The sequence below is a fragment of the Balaenoptera acutorostrata genome, chromosome 8, assembly GCF_949987535.1.
Source record: "Balaenoptera acutorostrata chromosome 8, mBalAcu1.1, whole genome shotgun sequence".
Taxonomy (NCBI): Eukaryota; Metazoa; Chordata; class Mammalia; order Artiodactyla; family Balaenopteridae; genus Balaenoptera; species Balaenoptera acutorostrata.
In genome coordinates, this window is record NC_080071.1 from 94,873,974 (window position 1) to 94,895,873 (window position 21,900).

At 59.8% G+C, this 21,900-nt stretch overlaps 1 protein-coding gene across 1 annotated transcript; it reads left to right on the forward strand.

The window, feature by feature from the left end:
* Positions 1–19: 19 nt before the first annotated feature.
* Positions 20–21,238, forward strand: ATG4B (autophagy related 4B cysteine peptidase). The gene is made up of 13 exons (XM_057550985.1): positions 20–778; positions 9,627–9,728; positions 9,880–9,951; positions 11,594–11,692; positions 12,084–12,185; positions 12,711–12,783; positions 14,929–15,008; positions 17,329–17,522; positions 18,035–18,113; positions 18,306–18,451; positions 19,627–19,683; positions 19,919–20,012; positions 20,932–21,238. The coding sequence occupies exons 1-13, from the start codon at positions 256–258 to the stop codon at positions 21,003–21,005; spliced, it is 1,695 nt and encodes a 564-aa protein (XP_057406968.1). The 5' UTR covers positions 20–255; the 3' UTR covers positions 21,006–21,238.
* Positions 21,239–21,900: the final 662 nt, after the last annotated feature.

Genomic DNA, 21,900 nt, shown 5'->3' on the forward strand with positions numbered 1-21,900 from the left:
GCCGGCGGCGGCGGGCGGGGCCCGGTTACCTGTGGAAGGAGACGGCGCGCTTTTCCCCCTTGCCCTGCCGGTTGGAGCAGTTCGCGGCCGCGCAGCAGATCACCATCTCGGGCCTCGGGCCGCCGCACCGCCGCCAGGCTCCGGCCCTCCTCTCGCCGCGCCGAGCCCCGGGCGGGACCGCCCCGAGGGGAGGGCGCGCGGCGACACGGCTGCGGGACGTGGGAGCCAGCCCCGCGGCTCCCGCCGTACGGCAAGATGGCGGCGCCCGGCCGCCCGCCGCCCGGCCGCCAGGCCCGGCCCTCGGCGCGCCCTGGATACCCGGCACCTGGCGGGGCGCAGCCCACGGCTCGCGGCGTCTGGGGTGGGCGGGGGCGCCCCGGACCGGCAGCGCCCTGTGGAGACATGGCGCGCGGGGGGGCATCCGTACGGCAAGATGGCCGCGCCGGCGGGCCTGAGGGCACGACGGGCTCACGCTCCCGCCCCGGTGCCCTGCTGCCCACTCGCGCCTGCTTTAGCTGCCCCGGCGGCTCGCTGGTGGGATCCCCGGAAGCACGACGCAGGCCGCCGTGGAGCCGAGCGCGCGGGCCCAGGCCTCCGCGCTGGGTCCGCCGTACGCCAAGATGGCGGCGGCGCACTTCCGCCGCGTACTTCCGGCCCCGCCCGCGCCCGCGCCCGTTCGGTCCGGATTGGCCACGGCGGCGGCCCGTCGCGTCGCTCTGCGGAACCGTCGGAGCGACGCCGCGCTCAGTCGGCGGCTCTGGAGGGAAGATGGACGCAGGTGAGGGCCGGCGGGGCGTGGGGGGGACCGGGGCGGCGCTCACCGGGCCGCTTGGCGCCGGGGCCTGGGCCGGGGCTTCGCCTGCGCGGCCTGGGCGCGGGGCGGAGCGGGGCCCTGGGGCGGAGCGGGGCGCGGGCGGCGTCCGCGGGAGGCCGGCGCGGGTCTGACAGCCCAGTTTGCGTGTCTCGCGCTTTTCTGGGCCGCCCTCAGCGCCCCGGTCGCCGGTCCCCCGGGTCCGCGGCCGGCTCGGACGATCGAGGCAGCGCGACGTCCGGGACGGCGGGTCGGGACGCCAAGCGGTGCTGGGGGCCGGGCGGAGCCGGTCCATGACACTGCGGTGGGGAAGCTTTTGTCCCTTCGTTAGGAGTTACGAAGGGGAGACTTTAACTCTTATAAAGTTACGGGGGTGGGCTGGAGGCGAGCAACATGCTCCACCACTCAAAACATACGCATTTTTTTTTTTTTTCAAATTCAGTGATCAGTAGATGACCTAAGCGTTTTCCGTGACTGAAAAGACAGACTGAATCCATCTTATCATGTCTTAACTCTCTAACACAAAGTGTGCGGGGTCTGGGGTGGGAGGGTGTGTGCGTATACGTACGTATGTGTATATCTGTGGATGTGCTGTTTTGCTCTGTTTCATCATGTTTCTGCTCCAGGGGGGAGAATTGTTTAATTTTTGCTGGCACGCTATTTTGGATTTTGTCCAGTATCCTTGAAAGCATTCTTACACCTTGAAAAGCCCTCTTTTTCATCCCACAGCAGTTTTAGTTCTTCTATAACCTGTAGGGAGTGATTTGTGTTCAAGTATCCCCCCATCTGTAAAAACTTTCTTCTGGTTTAATTCCACCTACCATTCTGGATGGCATTGTTTTTGCTTCATTTTTTTTTTTCCTGGCAGCTGCAATGTAAACTTAGTGAACTCTCAGTTTGGAAACTGTAATATAGACCTGTATGGCCAATATTTCAGTGACTTGTGGCATCTTGTCACTGAAGTGTGTTAGGTAGTAGGACAGAATGGTAGCCATGACTCTGGAAAGATGATGTTAACCAGATGTATTGTGAAGTTGTTCAAAACAGGAAAAGTACTAGGCCCGGGGTTGGGGAAGGAATAGAATTATTTAGTTGGCTACTTTCTTTTAGGTTATGACTGCTTGGGTGCCTAAGAGCATTCACTTGGGAGACTCGGTTAGGATGGAAGGCACAGTTTTGTGATGGTCGTTTTACGTTAAACGTGAAAACCATCATGTTAAAGTTGAGTAGCCGCATGGTGATACCCTCATGGGACACTGATCACTGCTTCAAAGCAGAAAAAGTGTTTGCGTTTGAAGGTCTCTCTTGATGCTAGTAAAAACGTATATGATATTTGTAGGGTGTTGTGGAGAGTGTTCTTTCTGACGTGGTGCTGTACCACCTTTTAGGATGATTAATGGTCCAGCCTCCCCTGACCCCTGGAGTCCTTACAGGTTCTGCCTTCCTTGCCAGATGTTATGCAGTTCCTGGTTGTCTTTATAGTCATCCATTCAATAACTATACTTATTACTGAGTGTGGGTTTGTGTCTGGCATTGTTCTAGACCCTGGGGCTAGAGAAGTGAACGAAATAGATAAAAACCGTGTGCTGGCTGACATGCTAGACATGACACCCACGGTGTGGCTCGTGGGAGGGTGACATGGGTCAAGCAGGAGGGGTTTGCAGTCGCCAGGATGGCCCGGAAAGGTCTCACCACAGAGGTAACTTTTGACCAGGACTCAGAAGCAGTGCAGGCGGAGGGCAGGTGTCCTGCTCCGGGAGCAGCCAGTGGCCAGTGAGGCCAGGGTACAGTGGGGGGGGGGGGGGGTGAGAGAGCTGAAGGTGGAGCAGTGAGGCGGCCCAGGCGAGGCCTTGTTGGCTCGTGGTGCTGGCATCTGAGCTGGCTGGGGGTGCTTCGGAGACTTTTGAGAGGAGGAGTAACGCGACTTGCTCGGGCTGCTCTCCTGCAGACGGGCGACGGCGAGGCCAGGAGACCAGTTACGAGGCTGTTGCAGTACGCCGCGCGCGAGCCCTTGGAGGCCTCGGTCAGCGTGGGGAGAGGGCGTTGACCTCTGGCTGCCTCTGCAGGTTGAGACAGTGGGGCTGTACCAGTGGGACGTGGTGAGGGCGGGGTGGAGAGGGAGGAGTTGGAGGTGGTGTGAGGTTTATGGCTTGAGCTGAGAAACTCATTTGGGGAGACTTGGGGAGATCCCGCTTGGTGGGGAGCTGTTAGCGGTTTGGTCTTGTACATGGTGACCATGAGGTACCTGCTAGATGTCCATGTTGTGACATCCAGAGAGCCTTGGGTCTGCAGGCCTGGAGCTGAGGGAGGAGGGTGGGCTGGAGGTAGAAGTGTGCGGGGGCCACTCTGGACGAGGTCACTGAGGGTCTGAGTGTGGGAGGAGAGAGACAGAGCTGGGGATGGGGCCCTGGGGCTGCTGCGTAGAGGTCTGAAGGCGGCAGGCAGGCCTCAAGCACTGTCCGTTCAAACACGCTCCAGGGGCTTCCCTGGTGGTGCAGTGGCTGGGAATCCGCCTGCCAATGCAGGGGACACGGGTTCGAGCCCTGGTCTGGGAGGATCCCACATGCTGCGGAGCAACTAAGCCCATGCGCCACAACTACTGAGCCTGCGCTCTAGAGCCCACGAACCACAACTACTGAAGCCCGCACGCCTAGAGCCCGTGCTCCGCAACAAGAGAAGCGACCGCAATGAGAAGCCCTCGCACCGCGATGATGAGCGGCCCCCGCTCGCTGCAACTATAGGAAAGCCCGTGTGCAGCAACGAAGACCCAACGCAGCCAAAACGAAACGCTCCAGTTGGCACTTAAATCCACATGCTGTCCGTTCCTTGAGGACAGAGCCGGTGTCTTGTGCTTCATCTCCGGTGCCTTGCGTTGTGTCTGGGTGTGTGGCTGGCGATCGAAGAAGCAGAACTTGAATTGGTGTTAACGCACACATCCCTGTCCTGTAGATGTTCCTGGGCTGCAGAGTCTGTGTATAACGGAAGTCCAGTGTGTTGGTGTAAAGTGTGGCTGATGAGGGCAGCTCACTGCAGGGCAGCGGGGCTCACTGTGGACGCTCTGTCCAGCGCGGTCACTGAAGCGGCGTGTGCAGTATTCTTATGCCGCTGAAGTTCCAGCTTCTCTTCCCTTCCATCCTCCTTCCTCCCTTCCTTCCTTTTTTCATTCAGAACTGAACCACCAGCGTTTTCATATAAACTATTTGGGATTTGAAAAAACTAATTATTTGCAAACCTGTTATCTTTTTTTTTTTTTTAATAGGTGTTCAACTTTTTTCCAGATTTTATGTTTTTGGTATTTATTTTAAATTTTTTATTTATTATTTAGTTTTGGCTGTGTTGGGTCTTCGTTTCTGTGTGAGGGCTTTCTCCAGTTGCGGCGAGTGGGGGCCACTCTTCATCGCGGTGCGCGGGCCTCTCACTATCGCGGCCTCTCTTGTTGCGGAGCAGAGGCTCCAGACGCTCAGGCTCAGTAGTTGTGGCTCACAGGCCCAGTTGCTCCGCGGCATGTGGGATCTTCCCAGACCAGGGCTCGAACCCGTGTCCCCTGCATTGGCAGGCAGATTCTCAACCACTGCGCCACCAGGGAAGCCCCCCAAACCTGTTATCTTAAACATAAACATTTTCTGAAGGAAAGGAAGATCCCTTCTTTTAATTTTATTCATAAAGCATATATAATATATGTATTTACGGAGTATAATCTCTCAGAAACATAAGCATTTTGGGGAAATGTCTTTGAAATGTGGTACATTACACAGAGCTCTAAACGAAAAGTAACGGTGCATAATTTTTGTGGTTCTCCCTGGTTGAGTTATGTAATTGGGACTAAGTCTTCTGGTTACATTTATTGAGCACAGTTTGCTATTTTCTACCACATTAATAACATTAAATTGAAACATTTTAAAAATGGAATTGCCATTCTGTTAAAAGGCTTTCCACTTCCTCTTCTGGGTGTGATCAGGGACACCCTAGGGAGGAAGAGGTGGAAAATCAGGCGTCTGGGACCCAGGTGACCAGGTGGGAAAAGTGTTACTGAAAGGCTTCTTTCTCAAGGTGGATGGTGCCTGTCTTGCTTCTTCTGTGTGTCATCTTATTTCAAATTAAAATCATGGGACTTCCCTGGTGGCGCAGTGGTTAAGAATCCGCCTGTCAGTGCCGGGGACACGGGTTCAAGCCCTGGTCCGGGAAGATCCCACATGCCGCGGGGCAACTAAGCCCGTGCGCCACAACTACTGAGCCTGCGCGCCTAGAGCCCGTCCTCTGCAACAAGAGAAGCCACCGCAATGAGAAGCCCGCGTACTGCAACGAAAAGTAGCCCCAGCTCGCCGCAACTAGAGAAAGCCCGTGCACAGCGACAAAGACCCAGCGCAGCCCAAAATTAATTAATTAATAACAAAAAATAATTAAGTTTAAAAAAAGATTAAAAAAAATTAAAATCATTACCTGGGCATCTGGAGACTGGCATTCTTTGGGAAGTTGGGCTCCTTTTAACTCAGGAGGTGTGTGAACTTCAAATGAAATGATGTGGGATGTGAAGGTGCTGAGGTTATCACAGGGCTGGGGTGTGAGACGAGGGAGCCCTCTGGGCCGAGTGCGGAGGCTGCTGGCCTCAGTCCCCAGTGGAGCTGGTCAGTCTGAGAACAGAGTCGATGAAGGAACCTTCGAGGGGGGGCTCCTCGTGTTGGTTGGTCTCTGTGAAGCTTAGTGAGTGTGAACTTTAGTTTTAAAATGGAAAAGTATCAGTTTTTCTGTTGGAGTCTTTTGTGGACTGGTGTTCTGTAATGTTTTCTGTTCTGCACAAATATGAATACATATTTGTGCCTAAATTAATACCGGTGATAAAACAAAAGTGTTGTTTGGTTCAGGGAAGGGGGAATTTAATTTCATCTTGTAAGTAATGAGGTCTGAGATCACACGAGGAAGAGGCACAGGAGGTGCTCAGAGCCATGGTTGGGGGTTGCCCACGGTGCTGGAGCCCATCCTGTGTTCTCACCCCACTGGGCAGAGCTGGCAGCTTCTCCCCATTTCGTGGGTGAGGAAACTGAGGCTTAGAGATTTGAGTCAGGTGTCATACAGCTAGCGTGTGGGTTCTCTGTCTCCAAAATCAAATCTTAATACAAATTAGAAAGTTGAACACTGGAGGTGAATGGAATTCAGAAAAGTCTTTCCTTTCTCCGTTACAGAGGCTGAGCCGAAGGTCAGGGAGCTGGGGGTCCGGTCCAGGTGCCCCGGCCCGTGGCCTCGCGGCTGGGTGTCGGGAGGGAGGGTTGGTCCCGTCCTCTGCGCAGGCCCGTGGGGACTTTCTGACAGCGGCCCAGGAATGAGGCCCTCCGCTTGCTGCTCTTCTGGTTGAAGCCGCCGCAGGTCCGTGGACTCTGTGCTGGTTTCCGGGGTGGAAGCCTGAGGACAGTGAAGCAGCCCGGGAAGTGGCCGGCGGCCCTGCCCTTGCGAGCGGGCTCCGTTACCGGGTCCAGGTCTGGTAAAGTCACTCAGGCGGTGGATGTCGTCCCGGGTGCTGCACCTCCCTGTGGTCGCGGGCTGTGGAGACGAGGTCTCCTACCCGCTTCAGTGATGCCCCGCGTGCGCTGCCCGTCGCCACCCAGTGAGGATCGGAGCTCCTCGCGTGTGTGGACGTGTTTCTTCCTCCCGTGAGCCTCGAGGAAAGCAGCACCACTCCTGCTTTGCCAGCGAGGAAACGGGCGCGGAGGGTTCCCAAGGAGGGAGCGTCGGACTTCTGGCCCCACACGCGGTCAAGTTCAGGGTGCGCTGTTCGGACGCTCCGCCCGGTGCCCTGTGTGGCACGGAGAGCGGGAGCGGGGCCTGCGGGGTGTCTGCGGCAGGTTCAAGAGGCAGGTGTGACCCGCACCCAACAGGGGGCAGGACTCGGGTGGTCCTGCCGTCAGGAGGTGCAGGGAGGTGTGGGCCCAGGGGACTCGGGGACCACCTGCACTGTCACCTCCCGGCTGCACCTGAGCTGCCGGGCCCTGCGGCTGCCACCTGCCCATTTTTTCCCTTCAGGTGCCTCACGCAGTGAAGACGCTGAGGCTGAGGCTGCACCGCCCGTTATTTTGTTAGTTACAACAGGAAGCTCCGTGATGTGTTCTAACTTAATGGGTAGGATACCTGTTGCTACCTTCCCTTGGAAGTTGGCTTTGTTGCCTATAAAGTTGGCTTGTTTTACCCTGAGAAATGTGCCTGCTTTGCATGTGGTGTCTTTGGGTATGAAAAAACCCCTCCACTGCAGGGCGGCCGGCCGTCGTCACCTGGCTTTCAGAACGAGCCTTGTTTCCTTCTCTTCCTTATCTGCTTGTCTCCCTCGTGGTGGTAGTTTCCTCACTGTGGGAAGCTAGGTTTCTCAGGAGTGTCTCAACGGTCCTTTGATGCGTGCCGCGTCCCTCTGTCGCCCAGAGCCTCCAGCGTTTAGAAGGCATGTCTGCCTTCAGTTCAAGGCTGCAGTCTCGGTGGGGTCTCGGTCCAGCAGGGGGAGAGTTGCCGTCCCACAGTGCTGTCCGTTGAAATCAGGTCTTGCTTGCGTGCTTTTTCCTTGGAGTAACCTTTGTGGGTTTTGAGTGTACATATCATTTAAGCCTCGAGGTCAGAGAAGGCCGTGCTTTCTGAAGATGTGGGGTGGCTTTCGAGGGGCAGCAGAGACACGTGATGTTTTCAGCTCCTTGAAAAGGTAGAACTTTAATTCATCTCAGCTCGGTTTTTATAATCACCTGCAGAAACAAGTAATCTTATGTAAAAAAGGGGAGAGAGAAACTTGGACATTAAATTGTTTACTCCTGATCCCAGAGCGGCCTGGCCGACAGCGTCTGGGGAAGCGTGGAGAAGCAGACGCATCAGAGCAGGGCCCCTGCCTTGCACCCGCCCTCTGGGCGGCAGAGCTCGCTCTGGAAGCACGCGACTCCTCTGACCCTGTAGGAGTTCCGGTGAAAAGAAAAAAGGCAGAGCTGGGTCTGGGTTCCCAACGTTTGAGAATTCTATTTTTTTTTTTTTGCAAGGGGGAAGATCCCTTTTTAAAAATAATTAATTAATTAATTAGTTTTGGTTGCGTTGGGTCTTAGTTGCGGTACGGGGAATCTTTCGTTGCGGCGCACGGGCTCAGTAGTTGCGGTGCACAGGCTTAGTTGCCCCGCAGCATATGACATCTTAGTACCCCGACCAGGGATCGAACCCGCGTCCCCTGTATTGGAAGGCATATTCTTAACCACTGGACCACCAGGGAAGTCCCAGTTTGAGCATTTTTGAAGCGGTGAACACAGGGCCTTCTGTTGATGCGGATTTGTTCATTTAGTGAGCGCTGCTTTCCCAACCCTGTGACTGTGAATTTGCTGTGCATCCAGTTAATCCTTTTGGGTGTAGTAAAATTGCTTGTCTTCGTCCTTGATGTTAGTGACACCAGCTGACCTTGGAGCCTTTTGTCTGCCAGCCTCCTCGTGAGCCCCTCATGGGAAGGGTTTCAGGGACACTTCAGCGCTGCGCTGCAAGGGCATCCTGTGACGTGTTCCGTTTTATGGGTGAGGGGCTTTCCACACCGAGGGGCTAAGTGCCTGCTCGGGAACTGCAGCCCGTGAAGGCCGGAGCTGGGAGGTTGTGGGGTGTGGGCTGGCAGGGATGTGCGTGCAGCAGGACACTGTGAGGCCCTGAGACGTCTGGGTGGGGCGCTGTGACCACCGTGTGGAAAAGGATGAAGAAGAAACCGCAGGTGTGGCGTGGCTTCATTTATGGATCTACACATACAGGCTTCTGGAAGGAGAGTCAGTGCTGGGCACAAAGCTGAGGGTGATTTTTTACATTTTGTAGTCTTCAGGGTTTGTTTTTTTTTTTTTTTTATAAATAGCATATGTCATTTTTACCAAAAGGTAGGGCTGTTGAAAAACTCAGGTGTGGGGGAAACGCATTTAATATCTTTGATTTTCCAAAGAGTTGAGTGGAGTTGCAGGTGAAGGGTAAGAGAGCACTTTGGAGCTGGCGAGGCAGCAGCTGGGGAGATGGGGTACCCGGGACACACCGTGTGCCCCTCACCTCGCGGGCAGTGGCTGAGCTGTGTCGCCTCCGGGGCCGTGTGCAGAGGGAGGGTGTCCTCCGCCGGAGCTCCGGGGCGGGAGGGACGCGGCCTCTCGAGCTTCCTTGAGGAAGCCCCACAGAAGGGGGTGCTCACGGAGGGGGCGCTCAGGGCTTGGAGCACAGCAGGTGGCCGCGGCCGCGCGCACGGCGCCTCCTTAGGAAGTCGGGGTGCGCCCCCCAGGTTCCAGGCCTCGCGGCGCCCGGGGCCCTGGAGGGCTTTGCACTGGTTTTGGGAGGTCAGTGTCCCTCCCAGGAGTAGCGCTCTGCCCCTCTGCCGCTCACTGCGTTACGACTCCTAACCCAGAAGTCGGGATGGCCTCGGAGCCCTGGGGCGGCCAGGAGAGCTTGCTCGACCTTCTGTGCCATCTGGGGCCGCCCTCCTGTACAGAGATAAAGGTTTGGGCTCTTGTGTTTTTATCTTTTTAGAGTTAAATCTAAAACAGCTAAGGGCTTAAACCAGGTGCCTTTTTTTCCCCTCCTTTCTGTGCCCTGGGCCTGGCCCCCAGCTGGTCTCTCACCCTTGGGTCTGCCAGACAATGACTCTGTCTTGAATTTGAGAGGCTCAAGAAGTGGGTGCAGGGCCACTGCCGGGTCGTGAGTGTTTGATTTCTCAGTGTAGTGGTGTGGCTGGTGCACTGAGCTGCACAATTCCACGTGGGCTCTGTGTACAGAGATGCTATAAATGATCTCTGATACTGTTTTATGAAATCATAGAACTGTCATCAGAGTGTGTCTTTGGTTTCCATAGCTACTCTGACCTACGACACTCTCCGATTTGCTGAGTTTGAAGATTTCCCCGAAACCTCGGAGCCTCTTTGGATCCTGGGTAGAAAGTACAGCATCTTCACAGGTACCAGCCCTGCCGGAGCCTGCTGTGCTCTGCGTGCTCAGTCTGCAGAAAGAACTGTTCGGTGATGCTAGTTATCTGCTATCTCTCTGTACCATGTGCCCTAGAAACTTACGGCTGTGTGTGCATGTTTCTTCTCTCGAACGCTCTCTAGAGAAGGACGAGATCTTGGCCGACGTGGCGTCGAGACTTTGGTTTACATACAGGAAGAACTTCCCGGCCATCGGTGAGTACTGTCTGCTACAACGTGGGATGAAGTGCGTGTGGTTCAAGCGGAAAACTTAGGTTTCTAGCTTTGACTTCAGTGTGTCAAGTACTTGTCACTTGGTGTCATCCTGAGGCAACCCTAGTTAAATAAACCGGCTGAGGTCTTGCGCCTGGTGGTGGCAGAGCTGGATTCCAGACCCAGGGCTCCTGATTCTGCTGAGGCAGTGATGTTTCTGACTGTAGGCCACACTCTATTACTGGGGCCTAAAATCTGGATAATGGGTCACGACTGGCATTTGAAACGTAGAGCAGAACCGGGTGGGAGGCGGTGTGGCATGTCACGTGGCGCTGCAGCCTGCTGCCGGGGGGGCTCGTATGCCTGTGCATCTGGCGTTGCCTGGGTCGTAGCTGTACAGCGTGCTTCTTGCTGTTGGGCCAGGATGTTGGGACGCCCTTGCTCCGTACCTGCTGCCTTTTCTAGTATCTCCCACACCTAGTTGTGGTGGGAGCTGAAGGTGGATGTGACGTGTTTCACATAATACGAAAGCATGTTCCATTGAAGTGATTCTCCTCGCGGTACCCCTGGAGGTAGACAGATGGGGCCCGGCTCCGCGCCTGGCCTCTGCCAGTTGGAGAACCCCAGGCCGGAGGTTCAGGACCAGGAGACGGCCCTGCCTTGGTGGCCTGTCTCGGTTGGTCCCACTCCTAGATGTGCTTCCATCCGTCCCCCAGAGCTCGATGTCCGGGAACGCTGGAAGGTAGGGGATGTGGCCACTGTCACCAGGGTTAGTGTCTAGCGACAGGGCTTGTCAGACATGCTCGGGGAATGTTGGTTCATCCAGCAAGTTGTCCTTTCACCCCTCCTTGGCCCTGGACGCAGGGGCGGGGTCGCCTGGCCTGTGAGGCGCGCTCACTGTGCTGTCAGGAGGACGGACCCCTGACCCACAGCGTCCTGAACCCACAGGGCTCTGAACCCACAGGGCTCTGAACCCACAGGGGCTCTGAACCCACAGGGCTCTGAACCCACAGGGGCAGGACGGGCTGGAGGGCAGCCCTGTGTTTGGAAAAGCCATCGGGGGGAGCGCAGTGGCTCTCCCGGCCGTGTGGCCTGTGTCGGCCTTGGCCGCGTGGAGCCCACCGTGTGGGGTGTGGGTGGGTGGGCGGGGTGGAGTCCACGTGGGCGGGGGCTGTTTCTGCGCACCCGGCTCTGCCTACCCCGGTCCTGCTGCTGCCCCGGGAGGCGGGCCTTGTCCCCTGCGCCTGTGTGCGGGAGGGGCTGCTGGAGGGGCGGGCAAAGGATGCAGCCCCCCCACGGCGGCCTGCGTGGTCTCAGCCCTGTTTCCTGTCATCTTCGGGCCTGTCTCGCGCACACCTGGTACCGCGGTGCCCGGCGTCAGCGTCTCCCTGTGCCCTGGCCGACGGACGGCGTGTTCTCCATTTCTCATGAGGCTGAGCATTTTTCCATGTTTCTTTTCTCTCTGTGACTTGTTCACGTCTTGGCCCATTTTGAGGGGGTTGTTAGGACATTTCACTTCCCAGCAAACGCAGCCTTGGCGTGAGCAGGTTCAAATGGCGTGTGTCGCCTGACACGGAGGTGACCCGTGCGTGGGCTCTTGGCCTCGGTCTGACGGTGAGTGCCTCTCTCTCTCTGTCCATGGCAGGGGGCACCGGCCCCACCTCGGATACGGGCTGGGGCTGTATGCTGCGGTGTGGACAGATGATCTTTGCCCAAGCCCTGGTGTGCCGGCACCTGGGCCGAGGTGAGTCAGCGCTGGGGCGGCCACGTCCTCAGGAAGCGAGGAGGATGGTGGGGTGAGGTCAGCGGAAGTGGATCACCACGAGACGCTTTAGGATTTGGGGTTTTCTTCAGCGATGACCCAGTGGTTCTCGTTGATTGAAGAAAGTGGCTTTAAAGAAATGCTGATAAACGTTTGTCTTGTAGAAATTATTTTTAAACTACTGAACCATTCTCTCCTTGCTGTATGGATTTGTCTTGATGTGTTGGCATCTGTGTATTTGAAATCCCGGAGAACTCGGTTCTTAAATTTAGAAAGGTTCACAAGAGGTTTGGATACCACGAGCGCCTTAGAAAACTGAAGGCTTCTTGCCTGTATTTTGGTGAAACTGAACTTGTGCACGTGTCTCCCGTAGACTGGAGGTGGACGCGGCGGGCGAGGCAGCCGGACAGCTACTTCAGTGTTCTGCGCGCGTTCCTGGACAGGAAAGACAGCTGCTACTCCATCCACCAGATAGGTGGGGGGTCGCGGCGCGCCGGCCCCGTGCCTTGGGGTGCTGCGGTGTTGGGTCCCCAAGAGCTCTGCCGTGCCGTGAGGCGCAGGCCAGTGGGGTGGGGACGGCCCCGGGCCCATGGTGAAGTGCTGCTCTGCGCCCCGTCTCTGGACACCAACTTGGTGGCCTTGGAGGCCAGTCCTCTCGGGCTCCGGCCGGGAGTCCGGGCGCTCTTCTGTCTTAATCCAGCTTCTGAGCGTCGTGTTTCCACCTGTAGACGGAGGTGCGGGTAGAGCCCTGAACTCGCTCACCTGAGCCGTGTCCCCAGGGCTGCTGCTCGGTGGAGGTCTGTGGGGAGGGAGCACCTTGAGGAGGAGCCTCTCCCTTGGGGAGGAAGCGTCCTGTGCCCGTCAGGAGCTCATGCCCAAGGCAGGCTTCCTGTGACGCGCTGCTCACGCCGCACGTGCTGGGACGGGCCTCTGCGAGGCGCGGGGAGGGGTGTGGGGTTGGCGGGGCGCGCGTGCCGCTGACTGGCTCTGTCTCCCGCAGCACAAATGGGAGTCGGCGAGGGCAAGTCCATCGGCCAGTGGTACGGGCCCAACACCGTCGCCCAGGTCCTCAAGTACGTGCTGAGCGCGCCCCCCCTCCCTCCGGGTCAGCACGGATACCTGGGCGCCCAGCCTCGCCTGAGTCTGTGCTGCTGAAGGAAATAGGGGTCTCGTCCTCGTTTCAGGACCCTCAGGAGGGTCCTCAGAGGTGACCGTGCCGGTGGTCTTGTAAACTGGAACTTCCCTTCCTAGTGAGGCTGAATGCCTTCATCCGGATGCAGCCACTGGATCGGGCCTTTGCTCCTTGTGTGCCGCGTGCCCTCCTGTGCCGTGGTGTCTGGTGGCCTGGGAAGTGGTCGTGGTCGTGGGGCGACAGCATTCAGGCGGGCAGCCCGTGGCCGCCGTGGGCCTCCGCCTCTGTTCCCGCCCATCCCCCTCCCTTGAGACCGCTGTCCTGGGCCGTGGCTCCCCGGGCAGCCGCCTCGCGCCCCTGCTGCCCGCTCCCGCCCCGCAGGAGTCCCCGGGGCCCAGCCTGCTCGTCCTGCTCGCCTGCTGCTGGGGTCCGTTCCTGGGGTCCAGGACCCTGGCTCCACTTCCTGTGCAGCTTCCAGCTGACCCCCAAGCCCACTGTCTCTGTGTCTCCTTGCCCAGCCCCTGGGATTTCCAGCCCCCACTGCCCTTTGGCGTCCTGGCCCAGCCCCGCTGCCCTGAAGCAGCCCAGTCGAGGTCACAGTCAGTTCCGTCATCACGTCCCAGGGCTGAGTTTCAGCCCCGACGTACTCAGCCGTCTGCAGGCAGCCCCTGGTGTGGGTGCTTGCCGCACTCCTTGGAAACTTGGGCTGCTCAGCCGTCCTCCTCTGTCCATCTGGGCGCCTGCACTGCTGAGCCCTGCGGGCTTGTCTCGCACCTTTGGTTGCGGCTTTTCAGCTCCTGTTTGCGCACGCGCAGCTCCTGATTTGTCCCAACTCCAGACTCACATCCAGACGCTCATTCGGCAGTGCCCCTCGGATGCCCAAGGGGCACGTTGACCTAATAGCCCAGACCCAGAGCTGGCCCCGCCCTCTCCTCCAGCGCAGCCCACTGCCCCTACGGGACGCAGCAACGCCCTTCCGGGGGCTCAGGCCAAAAGCTGGGGTCACGCCAGACCCCTCTTCCCTTCAGCACGCCCCGCCCGCATGTGCCCGAGCTCTGAGCAGTGCTCCCTGCCCCCCCCCCCGGGGCCCCCCCCCCACCGCCGCCTCCTCTCCCTGCCATCCTGGCGCCTCCCTCCAAACTGCAGCAGAGTCACCCTCAAGAAACAGACGGTGGCCATCTGTTCCTCCTCTCTCAGCTGTCCCCGGGTTTCCCGCTGCGCCCGGGAGGGCGGCAGGCACAGGCCAGCGTGCCGGCCCTGTCCTCCCCCCGTGGTGCTGTGCCCTTCGCCTGGAGCTCCCCCCACCAAGGCCTGCCGCGTTGCTCCCTGGGCCTCCGCGCCGAGGCCGCTCCCACCCAGGCCTCCCTGCGCTTGCGTCAGAGGAGCGCCCTCCCCTCTGCCCCGGCTCTGTGCTTTCCCCAGGCACTTAGCTCCCCTGGAGCGCCAGCCTCTCCTGGGACCTGGTCTCCTGTGTGTCCCTGTCTCTCAGCACGGGGGGCCCACCTGGCCCTCGGTGAGCCCGGGAGGGAGGGGAGGGAGGTAGCCGGTGGAGCCCTGCAGGTGGCGTCCGCTCTGGCCTTCCCACCAGGAGACCAGGGGCCTCCGCCCTCCACCCGTGTCCCCAGGTGCGCTGGGTGCTCTCCCACCTGGGGGGCCCCTCTGCAGCCCCCGAGGTGAGCTCAGAGGCCCTCCTGTCGTGCCTTCGGTCACGGTCTGCTCCTCTTTCAGAACAGTAATTCCTCGGCCACAGTGGCCCACCCAGCACGGGGACTCCCTGCTGGGCTCTCTGTCACCCGCAGGTTCTCTGTGAGAACTCAAGCCGGCCGTTGGCTCAGGGGGCCTGGGGGATAAGGCGGGGCTGGGCCTGCCTCGGGCAGCGTCCGAGACCTGGGCTCACGTTCTGGTTCCTGCCCGTGTCCAGCCTGATGGGGAAGTGACACCCCGGCAGGCTCCTGCGCAGGGCCTTCCCTGCACGGTGGCGGCTGGGTGTGGCAAGCGTGGGGCCCGGGCGAGAAGAAGCGGCCGGCAGAGGCCACAGGTCTTCGAGCTGTGAAGGCTCCTCAGTGTGTTCTGCCCTCTCTGGTAGGAAGCTCGCCGTCTTCGACACGTGGAGCGCCCTGGCCGTTCACGTAGCGATGGACAACACGGTGGTGATGGAGGACATCAGTAAGTGAGCCAGAGCGCGGTGTCGTGGCGGACGGGACCAGGGCAGCTCGCTTCCCTGCCTGGCCCGCGGGCCCTCGAGGGCGGTGCCGGCCAGGCTGAGCGGAAGGCCACTTGGTGCCCCACCCTGCTTCTGCGTCTTCCTTACAAATAATTGACGCCCGTGTGCTGGGCTCAGCTGCAAGGCCCGTGTGTGCCCGGATGCACCACGAAGAAGGGCGGCTCAGACTGGCCCCGGGCGCTGCCGGAGTGTTGAGAATTCTGAGGGGCACCTGGGTTCATGAGGTCTCCTGGCGGAAAAGCAGAGAATCTAGACACGTTGACAATGCTAATGGGGCTAGAAAACGACAAGTGGGGGCCTGGTGCAGCCGGAAACCCACCCCTTGCTGACAGGGCGTTTGTAGGGGACAGGCCACGCGAGGACGCAGTGAGCCCCGAGCTCAGCAACGACAGCCCCGCTTCTCTGCTCTTGTTCCAGAGACACCAGAGGGGCCGCGCTAGTGGTGACCATCTAGTCAGCAAGGAAAACGTTCTCATCACAAAAGAGCCTCAGAATCAGCGAAGCGAAACTTACAGTAAATTAAGAGAGACTGTATGGCAGATCGAATATATAAAAATAAAGTTACAAGGATCTGAATAATACAGTAAGAGAGCTTAGTAGAACATGTGTCAAACCCTAGATTCTGGTGGCAGAGCATACCTTTTCAAAAATGTCCATGGGACATTTATATAAATTACTGCAAGAATAGATAGAAAAAAGGACAAACTCTTAATTACCTAGAAATGTCAAACTTCTGTCTTAGCTTTTGGGTCAAAAAGAGTCAAGTTTACAGACTCCATATCAGAATCTGATGTGTACTGAACTCAGGAGAAAACACGTACCTTTAATACTGGTGACCAGATCGTAAGAAGTGAAGATGAATGGGCATCCTGCAGTTCAGCTCAGTTCTGGCCCTGTCTGCACACCTGGAGATGGCATCAGACCCACAAGACTGCCCCCTCACCCCCAACTTAAGACCCCAGTGGCAAGTCCAGGTGGTCACCTGTGCTTTTGACAGACTGGCTGTGGATTGGAGGTTCCCACGACCCTCTCCTTGGCTCCGTTACTTTGCTGGAGCAGCTGGGAGAACTCAGGAGCACGTCACTCAGTAGGCCACAGATGTGTTCAAGGACACACCTCAGGAGCAGCCCGATTGAGGAGATGTATGTGCCTGGGCCTCCTGGAGTTCATGGAGGCTTCGTGACACAGGCCCGTTTAGGTTTGGATCGGGCATGTTGACCAAGAGCGTGCCTGGTGGTGGTGTCCGCGGCAGAGTGACACGGGAAACGGCCTGCTCCCTGTCAGTAGCGCTGCCTCGGTCACCTGCTTAGGACGCGCCCCTGGTGCCTAGCGGCTCGCAGGTGGTCTGGAGGGGATACGTTACGCGCACTGAGCGTTTACCACGTCGGGTCTGAAACAGTGGTCTCTCTAGGGCGTGTATCCCTTCCACATTTATCTGTTGGCACTCTTCTTGGGAAGAGCCCTCTTTTCTCCCCTCTTCCCTCTCCTTATTTACGTTTGGAAGACCTATTTTTAGAGTCAGCAGCTTCATGGATTCTATTTTTAATTCAAGGTGTTACCCCTTATGGTCATTACTTACTCCTTGTCCCAAATTTGGCTGGCTGTTTGACAGAGTCCTGTCGTTTTTGTTGTTCGGCGTTCTCTTTCTGGCATTAACTAGACTCAGGCTCACCTGGTACATTCCCTGCCCCATCCCTGGAATCAGCCATTTTCCCCCTGGTTCCTTTTAGTGGGGAAAGGTGTTTAGGAACCACGGACGGGGTGCCTGGTGTGCTTGGGGTACTGGAGTGGCTCTCTCCTACCACTAAACCCTGTGGTTAATCCGATTATTGAAGGATTACCCAGTGTGTTTAGACAGAAGAAAAAGGAAGGAGAAAAGTTATCGCTCGATGCTCTCCTTGCTTAGGGGGGACCAGAGGGGCCCTGGGTCAGTGCTGTGTCCACTAGGCTGGTGGCTCTGTGGTGCTTGTTTTATTATTGCTTCTAAGGTGCACGTAAATGTTTTCTTGCATTATTTTGTGTGTATGCTTTATTTCACAATAAAAAAATTAAGTTAAACGCATAGAAAATGTGCAAATTTATTTTTTTCCCTCTGGGCGGCAGGGTTAGTGTTATACTTTATTTTCCAAGTTTGAGGTGTACTTTAGTACTTGACTTTTTTATACTCGTTTCCTGTTAACAGTGTACATTCTGCACCTGTTTCTCTTGGGTGAACTTCTGCCTGCTTCGTTTAGCCCATAAAAGCACGTCTCCCTTTTTCAGGAAGGTTGTGCAGGAGCAGCCTTCCTTGTGCCGGGGCCGCAGCGTTTCCTGCAGATTCCGACCGACTCTGTAACGGGTTCCCGGCTGGGGCCGAGGTCAGCAGCAGGCCGTCGCCATGGAGACCCCTGGTGCTGCTCATCCCGCTGCGCCTGGGGCTCACGGACATCAACGCGGCCTACGCGGAGACACTGAAGGTGGGTCTGTGCTGGCCCGTGCCCTCCCGCCTGTCATCCTTGCCCACGGGGGGTGCTGAGACCCCGCTTCCTACTGAAAGCCCCAGTTGTCACCGTCTTGCCCGGTCCAGCCCTCTGACCGCCCTGTGGGCTCCCGGCCCCCACCCCTCCCGCTGGCCCTCGTGCCCCCACCAGCTCACTCTTCCCTGCTGCCACCTCCTGGGGCCCTTGCTCGTCTTGCTGACGTGCTGCTGCTGGCCTCCCATCTCCATCTCTGCCCCCCGTCCCCGCGGGGTGCCGGCCCCTCCCCACTCCTGTCCGCCCGGCGTGCAGGCTGGGCCGACACTGTCCGCCCCCCCAGCCTCCCCTTGTCCCTTCTGGCTGCCCGGGGCTTTCCTGAGGACCTGCAGCCTCGGTGTCCAGAACCCGCACCCTGTGGGTCTGGTCGTCCGTCTGCGGTTGCCCACACCTGGCGCTGCAGGGGGAGCAGGGAGCCCCTCGCTCAGCGGCCCGGCCTGTCTTCCGCCCCGCAGCACTGCTTCATGATGCCCCAGTCCCTGGGCGTGATTGGAGGGAAGCCCAACAGTGCCCGCTACTTCATCGGCTACGTGGGTGAGTGGGGTCTGCAGTGACGTCGGAGGAAGGGGCGTGGTCTCTCGGGCAGCCCCCCCGCCACTTGACAGGCAGCGTGCCCCCACCTGGCCGGTGCGACGTGTGCCCTTTTCCCGTCCAGCCACGTGGCGCTGGTGGCTGTGGTGAGGCAGCTCTGCCCGCCTCCCGCTGACCTGCCTGCTGCCCGCCCAGGTGAGGAACTCATCTACCTGGACCCTCACACCACGCAGCCAGCCCTGCAGGCCGCTGAGCACTGCCCGATCCCGGACGAGAGCTTCCACTGCCAGCACCCGCCCAGCAGGATGAGCATCGCGGAGCTCGACCCGTCCATCGCCGTGGTGCGTCCGCCGCTTGGTCCCGCTGCCGCCCGCTGCGCGCACTTGTGCCCGGGTGTCCCGAGGCATCTGTGCCCAGTCCTGCTGCTGCTTTAGGATGAGAAGGAGAGCATCCCCGTTTCTGTAATCTCAGCGTCTTGGAATAAGTATTATGATCACGTGGCTTAGAACTCAAAAGAGCACAAAGGGCTGGCAGCCTCAGGTGTGGCCCAGGCAGGCGTGTGTGCGTGAGTGAGTGTCCCGCGTCGCTGCCCTGCACCCCCCACCGCGGGGCTTCTCGGTTCGCCTTTACTTTTTAGAGTAGCTGCATCTGCAAGGTGGTCCCTAAGAATGAACCTCCTTGCTCTCTCTCTCTAAGAGATTACAAGGCTGGAATTGTTGGTTGTTCTCAAAATATGTTTGAAGGAGGCCAAAAACACCTAGGAATCATAACACCCCTAGGGGAGTGATTAACTGAGTTGTGGACACGACGAGGCACTCGGTCCTGAGAAGGGACGACCCCAGACGCACTGCCCATGGGTCTCGGTCGCGCCCTGAGGTCGGTGGCGGCGGGCTGGCGCGTGGGGGCTCTGCTGTCACAGGAGCCCCCCCGTGAGCTCGTGAACATCAGGTCAGGTGGGAGCGCGCATCCCAGCTCTCGGGGCCGCGGAGGACAGCTGCTCCGGGGAAACAGGCCTCCGTCTTCCGGCCGCAACCCGCGTGTCCTCGCACCAGGGCCCTGAGCAGAGCCCCGAGTGCCTCTCTGCGGTTCCCCGGTTTCTTTTTCTCCACATGGCGGGTTGAGCGTTCCCAGTAGCTCATCCCAACCCTGGAGTCCTGCGGACGGTAGCTCCAGGGGGGACGGGGTCCGCACGCCTGGTGTCCCCTCGGGAGGGGTCCGCTGATCCCGTTGTGCCCCGTGCGTGCTGTGGGCCACTGAGGCCTGCGGCCCAGCCCCAGGGGCGCGGGAGGAGCGAGCTCCCTGCTTTGCCCTGACTTGTCGTCGTGACCGGCTCGCTGCCCGGTCAGTCCAGGCAGAGGGCGAGGGTGGAGCCGTGGACGCAGCCCGCGGAGGGGCGGAGGGGCTGGAGAGGCGAAGGGGGCCGGGTGCGCGGTGGCCACCACGTCCAGGACGCACACGGGGGCCGGCGGGTTGGACGTGTGTGCCGCTCTCCGCTTACCGCTGGCTTTGGTTTCAGGGGTTTTTCTGTGGGACCGAGGACGACTTTAACGACTGGTGCCAGCAAGTGCGAAAGGTTGGTGGGGCCCCGCCCCTGTGCGGGTCTGGGGGTCCTTCCTCCCCTGCGCCGCTGGCGCTCGGCTGCACAGCGTCTTGCGCGCCTTGCCTGGCCCTTGGACGCCAGGTGCGTCCCTGCTGGGATCAGGGCGCGGGGCCGGACTGCTGGAGGCTCCCTGGGACTTCCGGTCCCGAGTCGGGGTGGTGAGGGGCGGCGGGGTTCCTGCCCCTGACGCGCTGTGCCCCGCTGACAGCTGTCCCTCCGTGGAGGCGCCCTGCCGATGTTCGAGCTGGTGGAGCGGCAGCCTTCCCACCTGGCCTGTCCTGACGTCCTGAACTTGTCCTTAGGTGAGTCCGGACGCCCCAGGGCCCCGTCTCAGGTGGGGACGGGGGCGTCCCCTGTCTTGAGGCTGGGGGTGCTGCCTGCGTGATGCTTCTGCCCTGCCCTCCGCCTCCCCAGGTCCCGTCCCAGTCACCTTTGGCCTTTCACGTTGCACGGCCCCTCGGCGGCCCCTTGTGAGTGGGACCAGGGACGCTGCCGGTGCCGCCCTCCCTCCTCCCACCTGCGTGGGGCAGCACGCCTGCAAGCCCGCCCGGCCCCTCCGTGCTCCTCCCGTGGCCCCGGGTCCTGAGAGCCGGAACAGGCCAGGCTTCCTGTGCTGACGTGGCGTAGGTGGCTCCGTCCCCACTGCCTGGTGGCTCTGGGCTTGGGGGCGCCTCGCCCAGAGTGCATCGAGCACGTGGCACGTGGGGACGGGGACCCGCCGGGGGCCCTGAGCGCGTAGAGACCACCCTGGGGAGGACCACAGCCCGCGGCCTCACGGGAACCACGGGGGTCGGGGTGCCAGTGCCAGACTCAGGACAGATGCCCCACCAGACCTGGCTGGTGCAGGGGGTGGGCACCCCTCCTGGGATGGGACTCTTGCCCTCCTGGCCCCCGTTGCTTCCCTCTGGGCTCTGGTGAGGGGCGTGTCTGCCCCCAGCCGCACATGCCCTCACCCGCCCAGGCCCTCGTCCCCGTGCTCACAGGGCAGGAACCCCTCTCCCACCCGCTCAGACCCACCGCCCGGGAGGAGGGCGCCTCAGCCGGGCAGTCCTGGCATCCTCCGACCTCCCTCCGCGCCCTGGCCACCCTGGACGGTCAGGCGCTGGGCAGGACCTGCTCCTTCGTGAGGCGGGTGTGCTCACACGGGCCCTTGTCCCTCGGCGCACACCCCAGACTGACCCACGCCTGGCACCTGGTGAGGTTTTGTCGTGTTCCTTCTAGATTCTTCTGACGTAGAGCGACTGGAAAGATTCTTCGACTCAGAAGATGAAGACTTTGAAATCTTGTCCCTTTGAGGATCCTGCAGCTAGGGGACGGTCTCACTGGCCCCGCAGGGGCGCTCGGCCGCCGCATCTCATCCCGCCCGCCGTCCGCCGCCCACACAGAGGCCCGCGCCACCGGAGACCCAAGCGCCAGGCACCCACGAGGGGCTCTCCCGCCACACTGCCAGCCCTGCCCGGCCCCGCTTCCTCCTGGGCTCCAGGCCCGGGTTCGCTTTGGAATTAAAGTCCTGTTTGAAGTTTCGTGACGGACCTGGCTTCTGTTGGGCGTGTCCTGAGCCAGGCTCCGAAGACACGGCCTCCAGGGCCATCGCGGCGGGAGAAGGGGCCGAGGAACCACGGCCCGGGTCTCCTCGCGTTGGGAGGAGAGGAGCAAGGGGTGGGGGCGGTGAGGCCCAAAGACGTCGCCGTGCAGGTGGCGCCGGGACAGACGCGCCGCCAGAGCCGCAGGTGAGGCCGCGGGGCCCCCGAGCTGCTGCTTGCCTGTCGCTCCAGCTTCCCCGGGGCCTTCCTCCGCCTCCCGGTCAGCGAGGCTTCGGATGGTTTGGGGCCGGAGGGTCAAACCTCAGCTTTGTGCCTCTGCCCCTCGCGCCGCTGGAGACCTTCCAGATGGACGCCAGCACCCGCCTTCTTAAACCTGCGTTCTGGGCCCCGGGCACCGCCCCGCGCAGTGGCTTTCGTCCCACCAGGGAGCGCAAACGGGGGTTTGGGAGCCCAGGAGGTGGCAGCCTTCTTCCTGGGGACCTTCCTTGCAGAGCCCCGGCCCCCCCCGCCCCCCGCCTCCCGGTGTTGCCGACGTGAGTTCTTCCCTCCGTCTCCCATTCTGTCTCCCCCTCATCCCCCGTCATCCCTCAGGTCGAGTTGGGTGGGAAGGTTTCCATTCCTTCTGCTGTGCCACTGCTGGCGGGGC

What these genes read in the sequence shown, in the direction of transcription:
- ATG4B (XM_057550985.1), top strand. Translation starts at nt 256, where the DNA reads ATGGCGGCGCCCGGCCGCCCGCCGCCCGGCCGCCAGGCCCGGCCCTCG. An exon ending in AAAGTACAGCATCTTCACAG is followed by an intron (nt 9,729 to 9,879) that starts GTACCAGCCCTG and finishes AACGCTCTCTAG; the next exon opens with AGAAGGACGAGATCTTGGCC. An exon ending in ACCGTCGCCCAGGTCCTCAA is followed by an intron (nt 12,784 to 14,928) that starts GTACGTGCTGAG and finishes CCTCTCTGGTAG; the next exon opens with GAAGCTCGCCGTCTTCGACA.